This window comes from Pseudopodoces humilis, chromosome 4 (genome assembly GCF_049639895.1).
Source record: "Pseudopodoces humilis isolate 2021_Gansu_Grassland_sample_001 chromosome 4, ASM4963989v1, whole genome shotgun sequence".
NCBI lineage: Eukaryota > Metazoa > Chordata > Aves > Passeriformes > Paridae > Pseudopodoces > Pseudopodoces humilis.
Window position 1 is genome coordinate 37,322,918 of NC_142203.1, and position 17,795 is coordinate 37,340,712.

Here is a 17,795-nt window from a genome sequence, read left to right on the forward strand (position 1 = left end):
CACAGGTGAAGGGGCTTGACAGAAATACAAAACAGAAGAATGATATGAGCTTTCATCATGAATACTATTTAATTTTAGGTGGCAGTAGTAATTAACCTTCATATAATCTTACTTTTATAGTTAGCACAGTAAACACAAGAACTTCTGCTTCTTTGTATCATACAAAAGACCTATAGGCCATTTTCTCATACAGAATAAATTAATTCAACCTATAAGGATGTATGTAATGTAGGTAGATTCTAGGATAGAATTAGTGTTTAAATGCATTATTTAAGCCTGGGAAAAGTCACAATAGTAAGTGTTTTTTCTTTCTAACCTTTCATTGCAATTTATCAAGTAAACAATATTTTATTTCTGATACAAATATTTGGGTGTCATGACATATTCTTTCCTTATTCAATAATCATAACTAGCTGAATACCTGTTACAGTCATGGTACAGTGATCTATCTATGAATAGAATAAATGAGTAATTGGTTTCATTTTTGCTCAATGATTTATGTTTATTTCATGGGCCCCAAAGAGCTTTCTGTGATCAAAGAAGTTATCTTGAAGTTTAGCTGATTTCATGCTACATGCTCTTTCCATTACTAACTCCTGCAGCTTTCTCATTCCTTATTACCTTTCACATGTGTTTTGAAAGATGCAACGTGGACAATTATACAGCATAACAGCACCAACCTAACCAGAGTTAAAAGTGCTAATCGAGAGAACCCACACACTGTGTTTTTCAAGTATTCTGCCAGCCTAGACCAGCTTCAGGCTACAATAAACCTTGCAGATCACTGTGAACAAGAGCTTGCTTACTACTGCAAAAAATCAAGGCTTTTAGATAAATCAGGTAAGTAAAGCAGTCAAACCTTATTATGTTGCATTGTGCCTTTATTTTCACTGGTTACTAAAATTCTTTATTTCTAACAAGGCTATGGCATTTTGCTACTATGGAGTTTGAACTACTTCAAATAATGAGTTCTCAGATTTCTGTAAGTTACCAAGAGATATTTGAACCAGGAAAATACAAATGTCGATTTATAATGATTTTCTTTCAGAGAATTAAATTCTCAAGTTAATTTCTCTCATAAGACATTTAAATTAACAGAGATTGTTAACAGATCCCCTCTTGTTTGGTATTCCAAGATTTTTTTTAAATTTAATGAATTTTAAATTATTGCTGAGGAAATATCTTCTTAAAAGAACAGAAATTAGTGCGTAGATAACAGGAGAAGTTAATGTGTGCACTTAATGTGCATATTGTGAGTGCTTGACAAAACACATCAATAACATTGAATTTCCAATGTCCAATATAAACATTCTTTAAAAGCTCTCTAGTTAAAATGTGGATTATTGACAAAATTATAATTGCTTTAAGAAATAAAGAGAGGTCTGATCTACTTAAAGAAAAGTGAAGTTATGTAGTATATTTAAATTTTAACTCTTACTGACACAGAGCTGGTGTTAAAAGACTTTACTGTGAACATCTAAGCACTCCAAATACTGTAGAGGTAAAATCCTCATTGTTTACTGTTTTTTGAAAAACTAAGTGAAATTTTTTGACTTGTGCACCAGAAACTCTTAAGATGCTAAATATTGATTCCTTGGCATTCTTTCCTACTAAGCAGAGAGAATATCTCTGCATGAAGTCCTCTCTGGTTCTGTGTCTAAGCTCTTTCTTTATACATTCTTTCTCCCTAATTATGGCATGGACATCTCTGGGTTTTTAGACTGGTGTTCGCTCTTGGAAGAATATCTGTTTGAAAATACCTCCACAGAAAAAAAAGTGAACCTGCTGCTTTAAGATGTCCCAATGAGCCTTCCTTTTACTGTGGGCTCCAAATTAAAACTATGTTTAAGTGTTCAAAAGCCTGGTTTGCCTCAAGCAGAAAGATTCAAGACTATTGTTTTGTCCGAGATTGCATGTAAATGTGCTAAAGTAATTCACTGTTTTTATTGTTATGCTGTTTATATTACATATCACTGCATATTTATAATATGCACATAAATGTGCTAAAATAAATGCCTTCAAAATGTGCGAAGTCACCTGTGATAAGTCATCTAAAATTTAGTTTTGAATGCTAAGAATGAATAGACATGTGAAAGTTACATGAGACTTGTAGCAATTTTCTAAAATAATTCTTTTGTTTAAACACAGCTTAATCACTCTCATTTCTGCTGTTTATAATCTTCACTAGGTATGCCTGAGAAATAGAAAATTTGATGATGGTTACATAATATATTTTTGGAACATACAATCCACCTAATTTTTAACTGTAATCTTTAACTGACTGAATTTTAGGAATGCATTTTATTCAATCCGTCTGGATGGCATTTGCAAATGATCTCATTAGAAAAGTCATTGGTTAATACATTTATGTGATCATTATGAAGAAATCTCTAACTATTTTAATTAATGGCTTTATTTTGCTTAGGCAGTACTTTCTGCCAAGGCAGGGAAAAAAGTCTAGGCTAATCAGTATGAACTTGCAGCATTTCAGTAAATACTCTCTTCTTACCCTGCTGTATGAACAAATAACTGAGACCAGCTTTTAAACATACCCCAATGTCCCTAGTGAAACACTGGGAATGCTAATTCATGACTACAATATAAACCTAAGGCATGCTGTTAAAGCAGCAGAAATATTCTGCTTTTTACAGTCTTAGTTGTTAGAACCTTTTGAAAGTGTTGTCTGATAAATTATTTATACACAGTCTCTGTGTTTTCTTCCTCCTGTGATGGTTTGCAAACACAAACACTGATATTGGACATTGATGCCATTATGCAAGCTTGACTTTTCGAAAAACTGCTCACACTGGTTTTTGGCCTGCTGGGCTGACAGTTGTGTGGTAATGAATGCAGTCAATATGTTCGCAATCTGAAAGATTGTCAGTGTAACAGAGTTTTTATCTAACAGTGAGGTTTAATAAGCAGTAGCAGTTGTAAGTAAAGTTGAGAGTAGAATAAATTCCAGCTTCTTCATGGGGGCCAGGTGCTGAAAATGGAACTCTGGCAGAAACAAAAAGAAATGCATCCATGAGAAACTATAATTTAACAATACTTGGTTTCTTCTCATGCCTTGACTTTCATACATCCACCACCCTTCTTCCATCTCATTTGAGATTGTTTATCTTATGCTTCATATTGTTTAGCTATTATCCATTCTGTAGATATTTCTTCTGTTGCTATGCTTGCTTGGCAATATCTTTAAGCTTATTCTGCAGTACTGTAACATTAAGGAAACATACAGTTTTGTCATTTTGCTACAAACAATGCTGACTGGGGGCACCACAGAGAGATGTAATAGTACAGGGCTACCTCATTTCTGCTCACCACATATATCAACTTGCTTATGGGAGCACCACTAACATGATTTCTGTTGTCTCTGAGTATATAAATTCTGAATCTGCTGTCCATGACCTAGCAGCTGTCTTTGGGCATTTCTGATTAACACTACTATTCATCTGCTTAAAGTTCATCACAGATGTGGGTAGTAGTACTCTGTAGTACTCTTGGTAGTGGGTTGAGGCCATTTCTGTGACTTTCCTCATTCAATTTCTGGTAGTTCCAACATATGAAATTGATCTTTACTTGGGAATATAAACTACCCTGATTTTTAGGATGATTATATCTCCTCTTTCATGGACCATTTTAAAATGAATTATATAAATGGGCTGCTTAAGATATATTATTCTAATATCATGGCTGGCTGAACTAGGTACTGTGAGTTCCCTTTTCCACTAATGCAAGCAAAAATCTGTGACAATCACTTAATATGTGAAAACGAAGTATTAAAATGAATAATTACTTATCAAGTAAAGGTGGAAATTTATTTTTTTCCTGGTCATTTAAAGGTTTTAGATTTGAGCAGGGATTTTTGTCTTCTTAACCTTTTGGAAAATTATTTTGATGAGAAACCGGAGAGAAGTAGGAGACAAGACTGGGCACTGATTTTCTCTAACCTGCTTTTTAGATGGGATGCCACTGAGCTGGTGGATTGGAAGAAGAAATGAAACTCATACTTACTGGGGAGGTTCCTTGCCTGCTGTACAAAAATGTGCATGTGGACTGGAGGGAAGCTGCATTGATTCCCAGCATTACTGCAACTGTGATGCGGACAGGGATGAATGGTGACTTTTTACTGTTGATTATTTACAGTACTTCTTTTGTTAAAAGTAAATAAAGAAAACATACAGACCTTAGCATATTTATAATACCAAGGCAGTTGGAAATCTAAGTTGCCATATTGTCATCTGATTCTTTGCTACAGAACATATTTTTCCACAAAGTTATTGCTATGTACATTAGGTATAATTGCTAATTCTTTCACTCTAAATTTTGGGGAAGTTCAATTTTGCAGATACTTTCTACTCCTCTAGTGTATTGCATGTTACAGATTAAAACTATAGTTCTTTACCACAACTTCAGTTAATTTTAGACTACTGAACGTGATTAAGTTAAAACATTCTGTGAAAAAAAGTTATTTTAGCATAATTTATAACTACACTTTAAAGTTTAGCTTTTTTTCATCCTTTTTTTTCCATCTAAAACATAGACAATTAAAATTAATACTCTTTCTATCAATGAAGCAAAGCACTCATGTGGAGTCCTGTTCAAAGAGAATGAATGAATTACATCTTCCACTTGTGCCTAAAATTCTCTGGTGTCATTTAGAATTACTTTCATATAAATAATATAATGGATGACTCTTTTTACAATGTCAAATCTGAACTTGACTTTTCATTTAGTAGGATCAGATACAACTTTCTCAACAATGCAGTACAGGATTTGGTAAAGCAGAGGGACTTCACAAATGAAAGCTCTTCTGTTGAAGAAACTTTTACGGTCTTAAAGTTGTGAAGTCCATTTAAATTACATAAATCAAGTTCAGTGAGTACATTAACATGTGCATCTTAAAAAAATGCATCAACATCAATTTTTTTGAAAGTGGGAAAATGTAAGGAAGATACTTAGGAACAGCTTGACGTGTGCAAAATTAAGCATTGCACCATTTTTTTCTTCTGAAGGTCCACCCTTCCTTTAAAGGACTGACCAGTGAGTTGGGTTGGAAAATGCTTGTTCCCTTAACATGGGCAGGGAATTCAGCAGACACAGAAATGACAGTACAAGAAAGAGTTAATCAAAGAACAATTCTTCACAAGCTTCAAAGATTTCTGGAGAAAAGAATTTGCTATTGCAGTAAAATTCACAGGGTGATATCTGCAATGTTTATTCCAATAAAGAGATAAACAAAACACACATAACACTAAGAATTTCCCTATTATTATGTTGTATGAAAATAAAACCAGTATTAATTTGTAACATGAAAGTAAGTGCTAAAAGGCAAATGAATTATGAGAAAAAAATTAGCACAGTTGCTCATACATGTAAAATATTCTTGCTCAGTTTTGTCATTTGTTCAATAAAGGTTAATTTATAATAGTAACATATTTGTAAATACAGTATATGAGAGGATTATATGCATATCTTCACATACACATCCACTTCCAGTAAGTTGCTGAGATATTTATGAGAGTATTAAATTTAAAGAATAATGAGTCTGGGTTTATATTTCTGTTTGTATCCACTTTTGACACTTATAAGTAGAGATTCTTCCCAGTAACTCCAGTATTACAGAGGTTACACGTACACTCATTTCGGTACTTGTGATTACCGTTGTATTTCCCTAGAGACTACTGCTTTGCATCAGTTGATACTTCTAGTAGATCTCAACTAGATACAGTTCACTGGGGGGAAAAGTAGGTACAAGCTATGCTTGTTTGAGATGCATTTTGATCATAGACAACTAGTTACACACTGTGGTTTTGAAACACTGGTTTTGACAGTCTACTTTTATAGTGAAATCTTATTTCATACATTGGACATAAATTTAACTCTAAACTCCTTACTTGTCTAATGAAAAACTTTACACCCCTAGAACTTTAGAATAGATTTGTTTTTAAAAAAACCTGGTCCTAAAAATTTAAAAATTGCAACTCCTCTCCACAGAAGATAAATTCTGTACACTTTCCTTTTGTTTACAGCACCATTTTACTGAAGCAAACACTTCTGGTGTTTTGAGGGATTTTCTTTCAGCTCAAAATTAGAAACCTGAAATATCTCACCTTATATAAAATTAGCATTTATAAAAACCCCATGTTTTGCATTCCTCAGTTAAGCAAAATAGCTTACTAAAAAAATGTCCATTTTTCTTCACTGTACTTCAAAACAGATGAACAGAAATTGTATGCAGGAGAAAGATGACGATGATAGGAAAGAGAGAGGGGAGAGGAGAAAAAAGTCACTAATTTTATTCAGCGAGAGGGTGGAGTCTCTCCCTATTGTGTTAGTCCCAGTGCACTGTGTACTGACAGACAAGATTGCTAAGCCTGATGACATTCTTAGAGAAGCATGGATTTCTTCCTGATGTATGTCTCATGTTTAATCTCTAAGTAGTGGAGCTTCTAGATTACTTCTCCACTCTGAGTTTCTCCTGTTTATTCTGAACTATTTGCTTTGCCCTTTAGAGGGAAGATTGAATGTATTGATTTGACAAATAGAATTTTCCAGAATAGTCCTGAGTAACTGAACATTTCAATGGGGTTAGGGAAAGGAATTTTAGGGCCAAAATTGGTGCTCATGAAATTTAAAAATTCAGTTTTGACACTAAGTCAACGAAGATTTTAAACAAGGAATTAGATCTAATATTACAAGTATTAGATGTCAGTTCTGAGTGCAAATTTACATATTTTCTTTTCTGCAAGTTTCATCTTCATAGCATATACTGCTTTTCCTGTAGTCAGCATGACTGTACATTTCTACTTGATTTTTTAAAATTTTTTCAGGGTGGAAAAAATAAAAAAAAAATTAGGCTTACTTGGAAGTTATATTAAGCCATTAAATATTCCATATTGATGATGGAGTAAATTAGAGATGCAGTATGTCCTCAGCAACATAAAATGCACTTGCAAATCTGACTTGAGCAAATTCATTGACTTAGGGAAGAAGTTAGGTGCCCATTTATTCAAGAGGACTTTTCTCATGCTTGTGTAGACCAGCACAACCACAAAACTACTCACTTTGAATGAAATTCTTTCAGTCCTGTCAAATGAGCTCAATATCAACTCCAAAACTTATGTTTCTATTCACAGTTTTATGTATCACATATATACAGACACATACACATATAAATATTTAGGCATCCTTTTTCTTTTCTTGATGTTTTCTTTTCCTCAGTAATGTGTAAATTATAATGAAATATTTATTGGAAACATTTAGGAGAGCTGTGGCTTTCATTTTACCTTTTCAGGACTAATGATACTGGCTTCCTCTCCTACAAGGACCATCTACCAGTAACTGAAATTGTGATCACAGATACTGACAGACCAAACTCAGAAGCTGCTTACAAACTGGGGCCTTTGCTTTGCCGTGGTGATAGTAAGTAACAGTTGAAGAGTTTTGCTCATCAATGATGCATTTTGTCTGCAATAACTTTCAAAAGTTATTTGTTACAACCCTAAGATAAAATTCTCTAAAAATTTCATCCCATTCTTTTTGGAATTAGAAAAAAATAGCCACCATCATCCAGTGCAAACCATTGAAATGGTGAAAATGTATTTTTCATGATACGTATCAATAGTGAAAACAGAAAGTGTTATAATAGTTTTCAATCAGATATTTTGCTTTATCCAACTGGAATTAAATTATGAATAAAGCATTACATGAAGGGGAATTCATAGCTGGTTACTGTGTCTTGGGGAAATACCCTTCACTGGCCATGCATGCATCCATCATAAAACATTACACATATTTCTGCCTCTGAATTTTTATGCAGCTAGGAAAACTATTCTGTGGGAGAGTTATTCAGTATATGCAATATCGACTTGCAAATTTTCAACTACATGTAAGAATTTAAATTTTATAAATTTACACAATAATTCTAGGTTTGCATTCTGAATACATATTGTGGTAACCAGAATCATATATTTGTGCAAAACTGGCACCTTATTGAAGATTTGTGATGATACTTCTGTTTTTAATAATTTCCCTGTTCAATGAAAAAGAGAACATGTTTAGCTTATGTTCAATGGTAATGTTTTACACAAAATTCTATGTCTGCTGCTGTTTGCAATCAAAAATTAGGGATTAGGAGAAGAAATACTATAAACAAGCCCAAAGAACTCAACTGAAGAGTTGGATGGGCCGTATTTGATATACAGTTGAGTAAGTTTTTACAATATTCAATTAGGTTAATTTTTTTAAATCACATGTTACCATATTAGTTTTCATTAATTTACCTGTTATCTATAATAATTACTATATTTAACATATAATAGATGTAACAGTTAGAAATTTTTTTATTCTTTATGTGGTTTTCTTCCTTCATCATACAATGTCATGTTTGGTTTTCAAATTTCTTCAGCTTATATGATTAAGAGAAATACCAGTAAAGTACTGGTGAAGTATATATAAAAAGCAAAGAATATATATATATATATATAAAGTATTTATATTTTTAAACTCAGTCAGGAAAGTACATAGATTAAGAAAATATAAATTAGTATGAATTTATTTTTGTGTCATCTTCGTCTTGTCAGGGTAATTATGCCTGGAAGATTTGTTAACAGATGTGTGTTTCAGCACTGCATTCTAATTTTCCATATGAAAATTTATAAGACTTAAAAATCCCATTGGGTTCTTTCACTTCACTAGTCTGACATCTGAATGTGAACTGATAATTTTTCCTACATATCATGAGGCTATGATATAGTATTATGGTTTAATTCAGCGTGACAGGACCTAAGGAGGTCTCCTGCTTATAGCAGGATTAGCCATGAGTTGAGATCTGGTCTCTCAGTGCTTTGTCAAACTGGTGTTTGAAGCACCCAAGCTGTACTGCTTCTCTGGGCAGTCTCTTCCGCTGCTTGGCTGTCCTCAGTGAGAATTGCTTTTTACTTTTATCGAGCCTGAAACTCTGTGCTTTCACCATAACCACTGCCTTTGATACTCATACCTTATACCAATGCAGAGATGCTGTATCTGTCTCTTTGATGATTTCCCCTTAGGTTTTGGAGTCTGCTATCAGGTTCCCCAAAAAACCTTTCTGCTTCCCAGGCTGAAGCAGCCAAGTTCCTCCAGCCTGAAGGGCAGGACAACTGCTCCACATCTGAACCTTCTGGTGGCCTCCACAGTACTTGTTCCTGTTTATGAATGTTTTCTGTTGCTAGGGGAAGGGAAATTGGAAGCCCAGTGCAGGTGTTCTCTAGCAAATACTGAACAGACAGGATAACCAGCTCCCTCAATCGACTGGCCATGCTCACTCAGCATACCTCCATTGTGGCCACAGACCATGAAGCCAGTGACAAAGACAGCAATGAAACAGAAGCACTTAAAGCTTTTACAGTTCTAATTACTGGGGGGAAGCAGTTGAATTTCACTACTCATCAACTGTTCCCAACTATTATTAATTACATAACCTGACCTCAGATGTGAAAGATCTTAAAACATGGAAGTCAACTAGCTTCCTCAGAGTAATCTCTAAAACATACAGACATTTCTGACATCCACTGACCTCCCCGACTTCATTTGATGTTTGCTTAGTCTGGGTGATTGAATTGCTGCAATATTTCACACTGATGATGAATGATCACAGTATTTCTAGACAAGCTGTGATAGAGAATTCTAAAATAGCATGAGAACAAGCACAAGAACTCAGTCTGAATGTCAGAGAAATATTCCTGTAATGTCATACAACATTACAGCATTTGACTTCGAAAAGAAGTAATTTTGAGCTGAAATAAGCTCAATGAAAAGATTTCAGAATATAACAGTTCATTGTCATAATACAGCAAAAACCTTGAAATAAGAACATTGATTTTGATTGTTAAATAATGCAATTTTTCTCAGTCATTTACGTTATAAAGACAGTACGAGAAGAATATATTTAGGGCAGTAAGAACTAAAGTTTGAGAAAACACAATTTCTGAAGGAAAATGATTATATCATAAATTTTGACATAAGCCCAAAGTGCAACTTGTTAAGAAAACCACAAATTTGATGAGTGTATATAACAAAATATCTAAATAAAAGTTATTATATAATTTATGGTATGTTTTATATATATATATATAATTAGATTATCAAATAAATATTTTATAGCACGATATGTGATGAAGTCCAGAGAAGGGCAGTGAGGCTGATGAGGTACCTAGAGGGTAAGTCCCAGGAGGAGAATTGAGGGAGCTGGGGTTGTTTAGCCTGTAGAAGAAGAGGCTCAGGGGAGACCTTATCACTCTCTGCAGCCATCTGACAGGCGTATGTAGCCAGGTGGGGATCGGCCTCTTCCCCCAGGCAACCAGGGGCAAGATGAGAGGACACAGTCTCAAGCTGCACCAGGGAACATTCAGGCTGGACATCAGGGGAATTTCTTTATGGAAAGGGTTGATAAGCTTGGGGTGAGCTGCTCAGGGAGGATATGGAGTTACCATCCCTGGAGGTGTTTAAGGAAAGACTAGATGGCGCACTCAGTGCTATGGTCTAGTTCACTAGGTGGTGTCCAGTCAAAAGTTGAACTTGATGATCTCAGAGGTCTTTTGGAATGTAATTGATTCTGATATATCCTACATACAAAATTATATATACATAGGAAATTATACATATATATATAAAATATGTAGACTATATTAAAATATATTAATATAATCACTTATATACAATATATTATGTCTTACAATAAATACTGAGTATAGGACTTAGATCTTTTTTTCTAATGGTCATTATGTATGAGCAGTAGATTCTATAATGAACATTTTCTTTAATATTCAGTTTTACAGTTAGTGTAAAGAGCTATGACTTGCAGTAATTTCTGAGTTCTACATCTTAATTTTCACACTAGAAAACTGATGAAGTTTAAACTATCTTGCCAGGCCACTGCTTCTAGCAGCAATTTGAAGTTATAGAAGGAAATCAGACCATTTCTAAGACTTTTTTCCTAACCTGAGGTTGCTGACACACATGAGGGTCTAATTAAATATACTTTTAATCACATTTAACTTTGGATAGGTGAAGAATGCAAAAAAGGTCGAGTGGCAAATACCTGTTTTTCAGAAGTGCTGTCAAACAAGGAAGAACAGGTATTCCTGGACTCACAGTGTGATTTGAATACTCTTTAAAGAGATCATTGCTTCTTTTTTCTTCTGTCGGTCTCTCGAACCAAATGATACAGTTATATTTCACAGGGGATGTTCTTTATTGAACAGGTTTTTGTTCTATCTGACAGACATAAGCTTTTCAGAATGACTGACTAGAATATTATGTAAAAACATGGAGGAGAAGGTTTGCCGGTATTTATAATACATTCAGTACTTCATTAAATGACTCGAATCTAAAAGATCATAAATTCTTATTGCATCAATAATCTATTCCTTGTAGGACAGCTACTTGGGAGGAAAAGAAAATTGCATATGCTCACAGCAAAATAAACTAGAACCATGAAAAACTGGTTGAATTGAATTGTCATAAACTATGCACTCCGCTAAGTTTCCAAGTCAGAGTTACTTATTTGAGTGCTTCTGAAAAGTTATGTGTCGAATGCAGTCCAGCAGAAGTTGCCTATTCATTGTTGCATATTTTTTTATTTTCACTCTTTTATTTAACATTCCATTAGTGTACTTGGCTTCTATTTTTTTTTTTTTAGGTTTTAAGGATTGATCTCTTTAATGAGGTATCTTACTTATAAGAAAACCAAACCATATTAGTCAGAGTAAAGCAGGAAAGAGTAGACTTCTGTAAGAAAAAAACCCCCAAAAACATAAAAGAAATATAAATATAAATATAAATATAAATATAAATATAAATATAAATATAAATATAAATATAAATATAAATATAAATATAAATATAAATATAAATATAAATATAAATAGTATACATATACATATATTTATAAAGTTTTAAAAATTGCATTCAGATGTTATTGACCTTTTTCAGCATTTGTGATAAAGTTACCTTGCTATATTTATAAGATGCCAAGGTACAATGAAAGTACTAGAGATATTCAAGAAGAATATGGCTATTTTAAAAAAAATTAGTCAATAGTATTTGGTGACATTCAGCGCCACACATACGAATAGCACTCACACTTTTCTATCACCTTCAAAATGAAGTACTGATTTGTTGCTGATTCATTTCTATAATCCCTTTTCTTCTCTACAATACGTTTAGTAAATTGCATGGTAGAACTGCTGGTATCAGATTGAAAAATACATCTGAATATAATGAAAGTTAAGATTAACATTAACATATATGAACTGAACAGGGTAGCAGGAAAGACTTTGAAGCATATGACAATGGATAAAGTCTTTGGTACATAAATAAATAGAAATTCTATGGTTTTCATGAAAAAAGAAAGAGTTATCTCCATTATTTTTGTCATTATTAAAGTAAAAGCTAGATGTTGAATAAATTCCAATAGAATTAGTTAGTATGAGTAGATTAAAAAAACCCCACCCTTCTATGTTGGGTGTTTTTTATTCTTGTTCTTTTCATTACAAGAGCTGGGTAGACATATTCTGATTTATCACTATGAATTTCCAGTAATTAAGGATGTGTAAATAAATCCAAAATACTGAAATATAGCTAATTTGACAAAATTATATACATTAAATTATATTTTTATTTATATATATATAAATAATTTATATTATAGATTATTTGTAAATAACTTTAAATATTAATTTATTAATAATTGATTATTAAATTAACTAAATTAATCTGTCAGCATAAGGCTGATTCTTGGGCCCAAAATAAAATTTATTATATAGATATTAATAAAAAATAATAAAAAGATACTATAATATATTGTAAAGATAATGTATCATTCAAATAATATATTCAGATTCAGACAATATATAATAATATAATAATGTTCAGATAATGTATTTGTTTCAAATATGAATTTAAAAATCAAATAAAGATAAGGGTAATACTAGTGAAGAGACTGACAGACTTAGATAAGGGATTTGATGGAGTGTCATTTACTTGGCTGAATAAAAAAAAAGTAAATTCAGCTGCAAAATGATAGTGCAAGCATGTAAATTGAAGCAGATAATCCATTCAATGTGAATTCTCTGTTTGACATTTAAATGAAGAAAGAAAAACCAAATAGTGTAAGCTTTGGATGTATCAGAGACTAACTGTATTAACCAATCGTGAGTGATACCTTCAATTAAAGCAGCACAGAAATTTCTAATTTAGCAAAAAAAATCTTTTCCATCTCTCTTCACTACCCTGAGAAATCAGGGCATGTCTTTTACTTTCAATAGCAGAAGTATTTATAAACTGTGTGTTAAACTCTTCCCCCTTATTTAGCTTTATATAAATTATTATTAATTCATATTTGTCCTAACCTCTGTCTAATCAATGTTGTTTTGGTCCTCTTTGTAGCTTCCTGCATAATCAAGAGGTTTAATACAAGTCTGTGATTACAGTTTTACAATGTATGAAGAGAATGTAAGGTTAAAGGCTAGCGTTAAGGAAGTTGAGGTTCATTTCTTAGTGAAAGCATTTAAATCTCTTTGCTGAATTTGGGCATAATCTGAGGTGATGTGTTAAACTTAAAAGGACTTTCATAGAGGAAGAAATTTCAAATAATGTTCTTGAAAGCAGGAAATAAAATCAGAAAACTATTATTTTTGTTTGGGATTTAGAGTTAGACTGTATGAATACATACACATGCACAAACTGACAGTAAAAACATTTGTAAATTTTCCATAAATTGTAATTTTTAATGCAATCAATTGAATGTTTTTCCTAGACTAAATTCTCTTTTTCAGAGAAGAATTGATTCAGGGAATTTATATAGTCTGTGTTATATCAGATATTGAGCTATATGATCCCAGTTTTCCCTTCTGGTCTTTTATCTGTGGATCTTACAGTTAAAAAAAACAAACCAAAGTACAAAATAAATTGTTTGGCAACATAAGAGCTTTATTTTCTCAGCCTCAACTCTCAGTGTCCCTGCTGACAGAATGGAGATGCAACCATTAGATGTATCACAAGGAATTGATACAAATGATGAACAGATTTCAGTTTTGAGTGGGAACTTGAAGAGTACAAATTGAAACAGCACAATTGTTTTGAAGAGGCTAATTTATCTGTCTTGTTATTATTGTCCCTTTTTTATTTTACAGTTTTGAATTGGTAAGAGTAGTTGATATATCCCAAAAATGTATGTAATTTTTTCAATAAAAATAACTTCATGTATAATTTATAAGAATAGGATCTTCATTCTTTTTACTCATTTTACTGCTTAGATAAAGTGCTAAGTAATACTTATTTCCTAACCAAATGGTGTTTGGCAATTCCAAAAAACTAAATGAGGGACTGTGAGCCAGATGTTGTAAAGTGAAGAAATTCTTTTCCCTATCTGATTTACAACAATATTAGATACATTGTAATATATTTTTCCTAAGCCTATATTTTAACCTGCTTTACTGATAGCGTATCTTTACATTCATAAATCATACAGTTCTTAGAGCTGAGAAAAAGAATAGACAAGAAAAGGCAGTAAATTAAGAGAGAAAATATTAAATATCCTATCCCTGCCCTCCCCCAAGGACTCAATTTTGATTTACAAATATCATTCAAATGCTTCATTGAAGCTAATTATATCATTACTGGACTGTTACTGCCACTGTTGCCTGTCTTCTAATTACTGGCAATGTTGTACAAATTTTGTATAAATTACAATATTAAACTTCCTGTTGTGTGTGAATTAGTGGTTACAGCCATCCCATTATTTTAAAATAGCTGTGATACACTTGAGTCACAACTGTTGTGAAGTTTACTCTGTGGGAGTCATGACCTGAAAGAGCTGAGGAACATGGGCTTAAAACTGATGCCAATATGTAGGGCTGCTGGTTTTGTCTGGTGGCACTTTTCACAGGTCGGTAACTTCAAGAAGCCCATAAGGCAGCACAGGAGAGCGAGGTGCAAAGCTATAGGTTCCCCTCCCAGACTGTTCACAGCTGCCTTACCATGTAAATGTTGTCCCGATGGCTGCTTTAACTTGTGAAAGCTGGCACTATTCCTGAGTGTCAAAAGTGACAATGAGCAATTGACAGAATATGTGTGAAAATCCTGCCATGCTGCTTTTCTAGGGTTTTCTAGGTTTGGGATCCAAAACCTTCCTAAAATGGTAAAAACTCGGCTGGAATGAGGGAATGGGCTTTAATTTTACTTCACTGGCTGTGGACTAGGCTTCCAAATACACTGTGTTATAGGGTTTGATTTTGCAGGGAAGAGAAATTTTCGGGTTTTTTTTTCTTTTTCCTTCCCCCTTCCCATCCTAAATGCAGAGCATGGCTGGAACAAAACTTACAGTTTTGAATAACTGTTCAACCAAGATCACAACATTATCAGGAAAATATGCAATGGGTGTGGTCAATTAGATGAGAAAGTATTGAATGCTTCATTTGGTTTAGAAGGCATTATAGCTTAATAAAGAAATACTGATATATCTGTGAGGATTCAGCAATATTAACAAGGTACTTCTAGTTGAACACCATAAATGAAGATTACGTCTTAGAAGAGGGTGATATTAGAGATTTTACACCTGCCTTTTTATAATCAATAACAAAATTTTGCAAATTATTATTTAATGCTAGCTTAAAAATAATAAAAAAAAACCCAAAGAAATCTGTGCTTGTTTGTTAAATTTTTCAATTTATTCTTTGCTTTCTTCTACAGTAGTTGCAAGGATAGTTGTCCTACAGTCTTTGAGATATCTGGTAAATTTCACTGGACTACAATGATAACAAGTTTCTTTTCCTTGATATGTAAAAATAAATTTAACAACTCTCAAAGTTATAGTTTGTACGAACTAAACCTAGAGTTATAAATATTGGAAACGACCTTTAATTAAAAGTCTTAACTGTCAGCCTTGCACCACCCCCATGTTCACCATTGAACCATGACTTCAAGTGTCATATCCACAGATTTTTTGAACACTTTCATGCACTGTGATTCCAGTCTGGGAAGTCTGTTACAATGCTTTCAGCAGCCCTTTCAGTGAAAAAAAAGATATCTGTCATATTTAATCTAAACTTGAGGCCATTTCCTCTAATCCTGTCACTTGTAACCTGGGAGAAGAGGCTGGACACTGCCTCACTATATGCTCCTTTCAGGCAGTTTCTGAGAACAGTAAGGCCCCCACGAGCCTCCTTTTCTCCAGGCTAAACAGCTCCCTCAGCCAATACTACTATAATGTAGGTGTAGTACTTCATTCACGGCTGCGATGTTTGTTTACATCATGAAAGGATACATCAGCCCATAACCAGACTTCCCAGCTGAGATGAAATCCATTTTGTTTCCTAATAATTGGGTTTTTGTTGCCTGAGCTGAGCGCCTTTATTCTTGATGAAACATTATTCTGCATTCCCAATAATGCCTACCTTTTTGTGTTATGAACTAATAGGGAAGCTTCTGTAGATGTGAGACTCTCTGAACACTGCAGCCCATTCTTAGACCTGGGAATTTTCCTTTTTTTATTGGTTATGAAACTTACACTAGAAACATTACATAACACTGTATCTGTCGTCCTCTCATTCTGTTAACCAGGAACATTTTGGAATTCAGCTTCCTTCAACACAGAGACGTCCTACCTGCATTTCCCCACCTTCCATGGAGAACTTAGTGCAGATGTCTCATTTTTCTTTAAAACTACTGCTTCCTCAGGAGTGTTTTTAGAGAACCTGGGAATTCAAGATTTCATAAGGATAGAGTTGCAGTGTAAGTAACATAACTGATGGTATTTTTGTTGTTATTATTATAAAAATTGGATTTTATTTAATTTAAAGGGGGAGTATTTAAAAACTGTTCTCTACCTTTATTTCTACTACTATTGCCAGATCTTTATCATTATTGAAAAAAATCACAGCACTGAGACTAAACAAGTATCCATTTGAGGAAATTTTCTACCCCAGAGGTTTCCTCATCTAAGAGCACAGCAATCAGCCCCTGACTGTAAGATTGTTTCTGCTTCTTGTGTTCAGTGCATCTCTGCCTCCAAATTCTCTTCCTCCAGATTTTAAGACCAGGCATTATATATGGCTGTTGGGAGATTCACTCAGTCATCTTGTGTGACTCAGACCTTTTGTGGTACAGTATCTTAAGTCACACATGTTTTTTTAATTTTGTTTCATTTTATTTGTGCAGACACAAATTCTCAGACTTACAAGCAGAAATAATTTTTTGTTGCATAAGAGAGAATTAAATATCCCACTAAATCTGACATGAGGTGACCAACGTAAAATGAAACCTCTATCTTAGTTGACTCAGTGTATTATTCTTACACTGCTCATTATTAAAAGAAAGAACATTTGAAAGGATGAAGCATTTTTTCATTAGTCTTTTTAATTAATTTAAAATGTCACATTAATTGAAAAGTCTTATGCTTGCCTGGTGACTGAGAGTTCTTTAGAAAGTGCACTTTTTACCTTGGGATTAGATAGTTCCTCATTTTTTTTCCACATCAATTTTGTTAACAGACTCCAGTATTTTCTGGAGAAGATTACAAATAAATATATATGTAGTATTACAATATATTACTATAGATACATTAAATATTTTTATTAAAAAGTCAAATATTCTGCTTTCTCATTTTTTTTGTCCATGTTAACATCTAATGTTAATGAAACAGGTAAACACCTTCTGTAGGTAGTTTAATTATAGAATATTGTGTAGTGTTTAAAGAATTTGGTTTTCATTGTCTCAAACTATATTTTTGAAAATATATTGTATTTGAA

General features: G+C 33.2%; 1 protein-coding gene across 1 annotated transcript in view; it reads left to right on the forward strand.

Moving 5' to 3' along the window:
* The window catches only part of CNTNAP4 (contactin associated protein family member 4), a 202,251-nt gene that overhangs the window by 162,101 nt on the left and 22,355 nt on the right, over positions 1-17,795 (forward strand). Inside the window, exons 13-16 of the mRNA XM_005522734.3 lie at positions 643-840; positions 3,965-4,121; positions 7,301-7,428; positions 16,609-16,779. Coding sequence (XP_005522791.1) covers positions 643-840; positions 3,965-4,121; positions 7,301-7,428; positions 16,609-16,779 — 654 coding nt within the window. The remainder of the gene's footprint in view (positions 1-642; positions 841-3,964; positions 4,122-7,300; positions 7,429-16,608; positions 16,780-17,795) is intronic.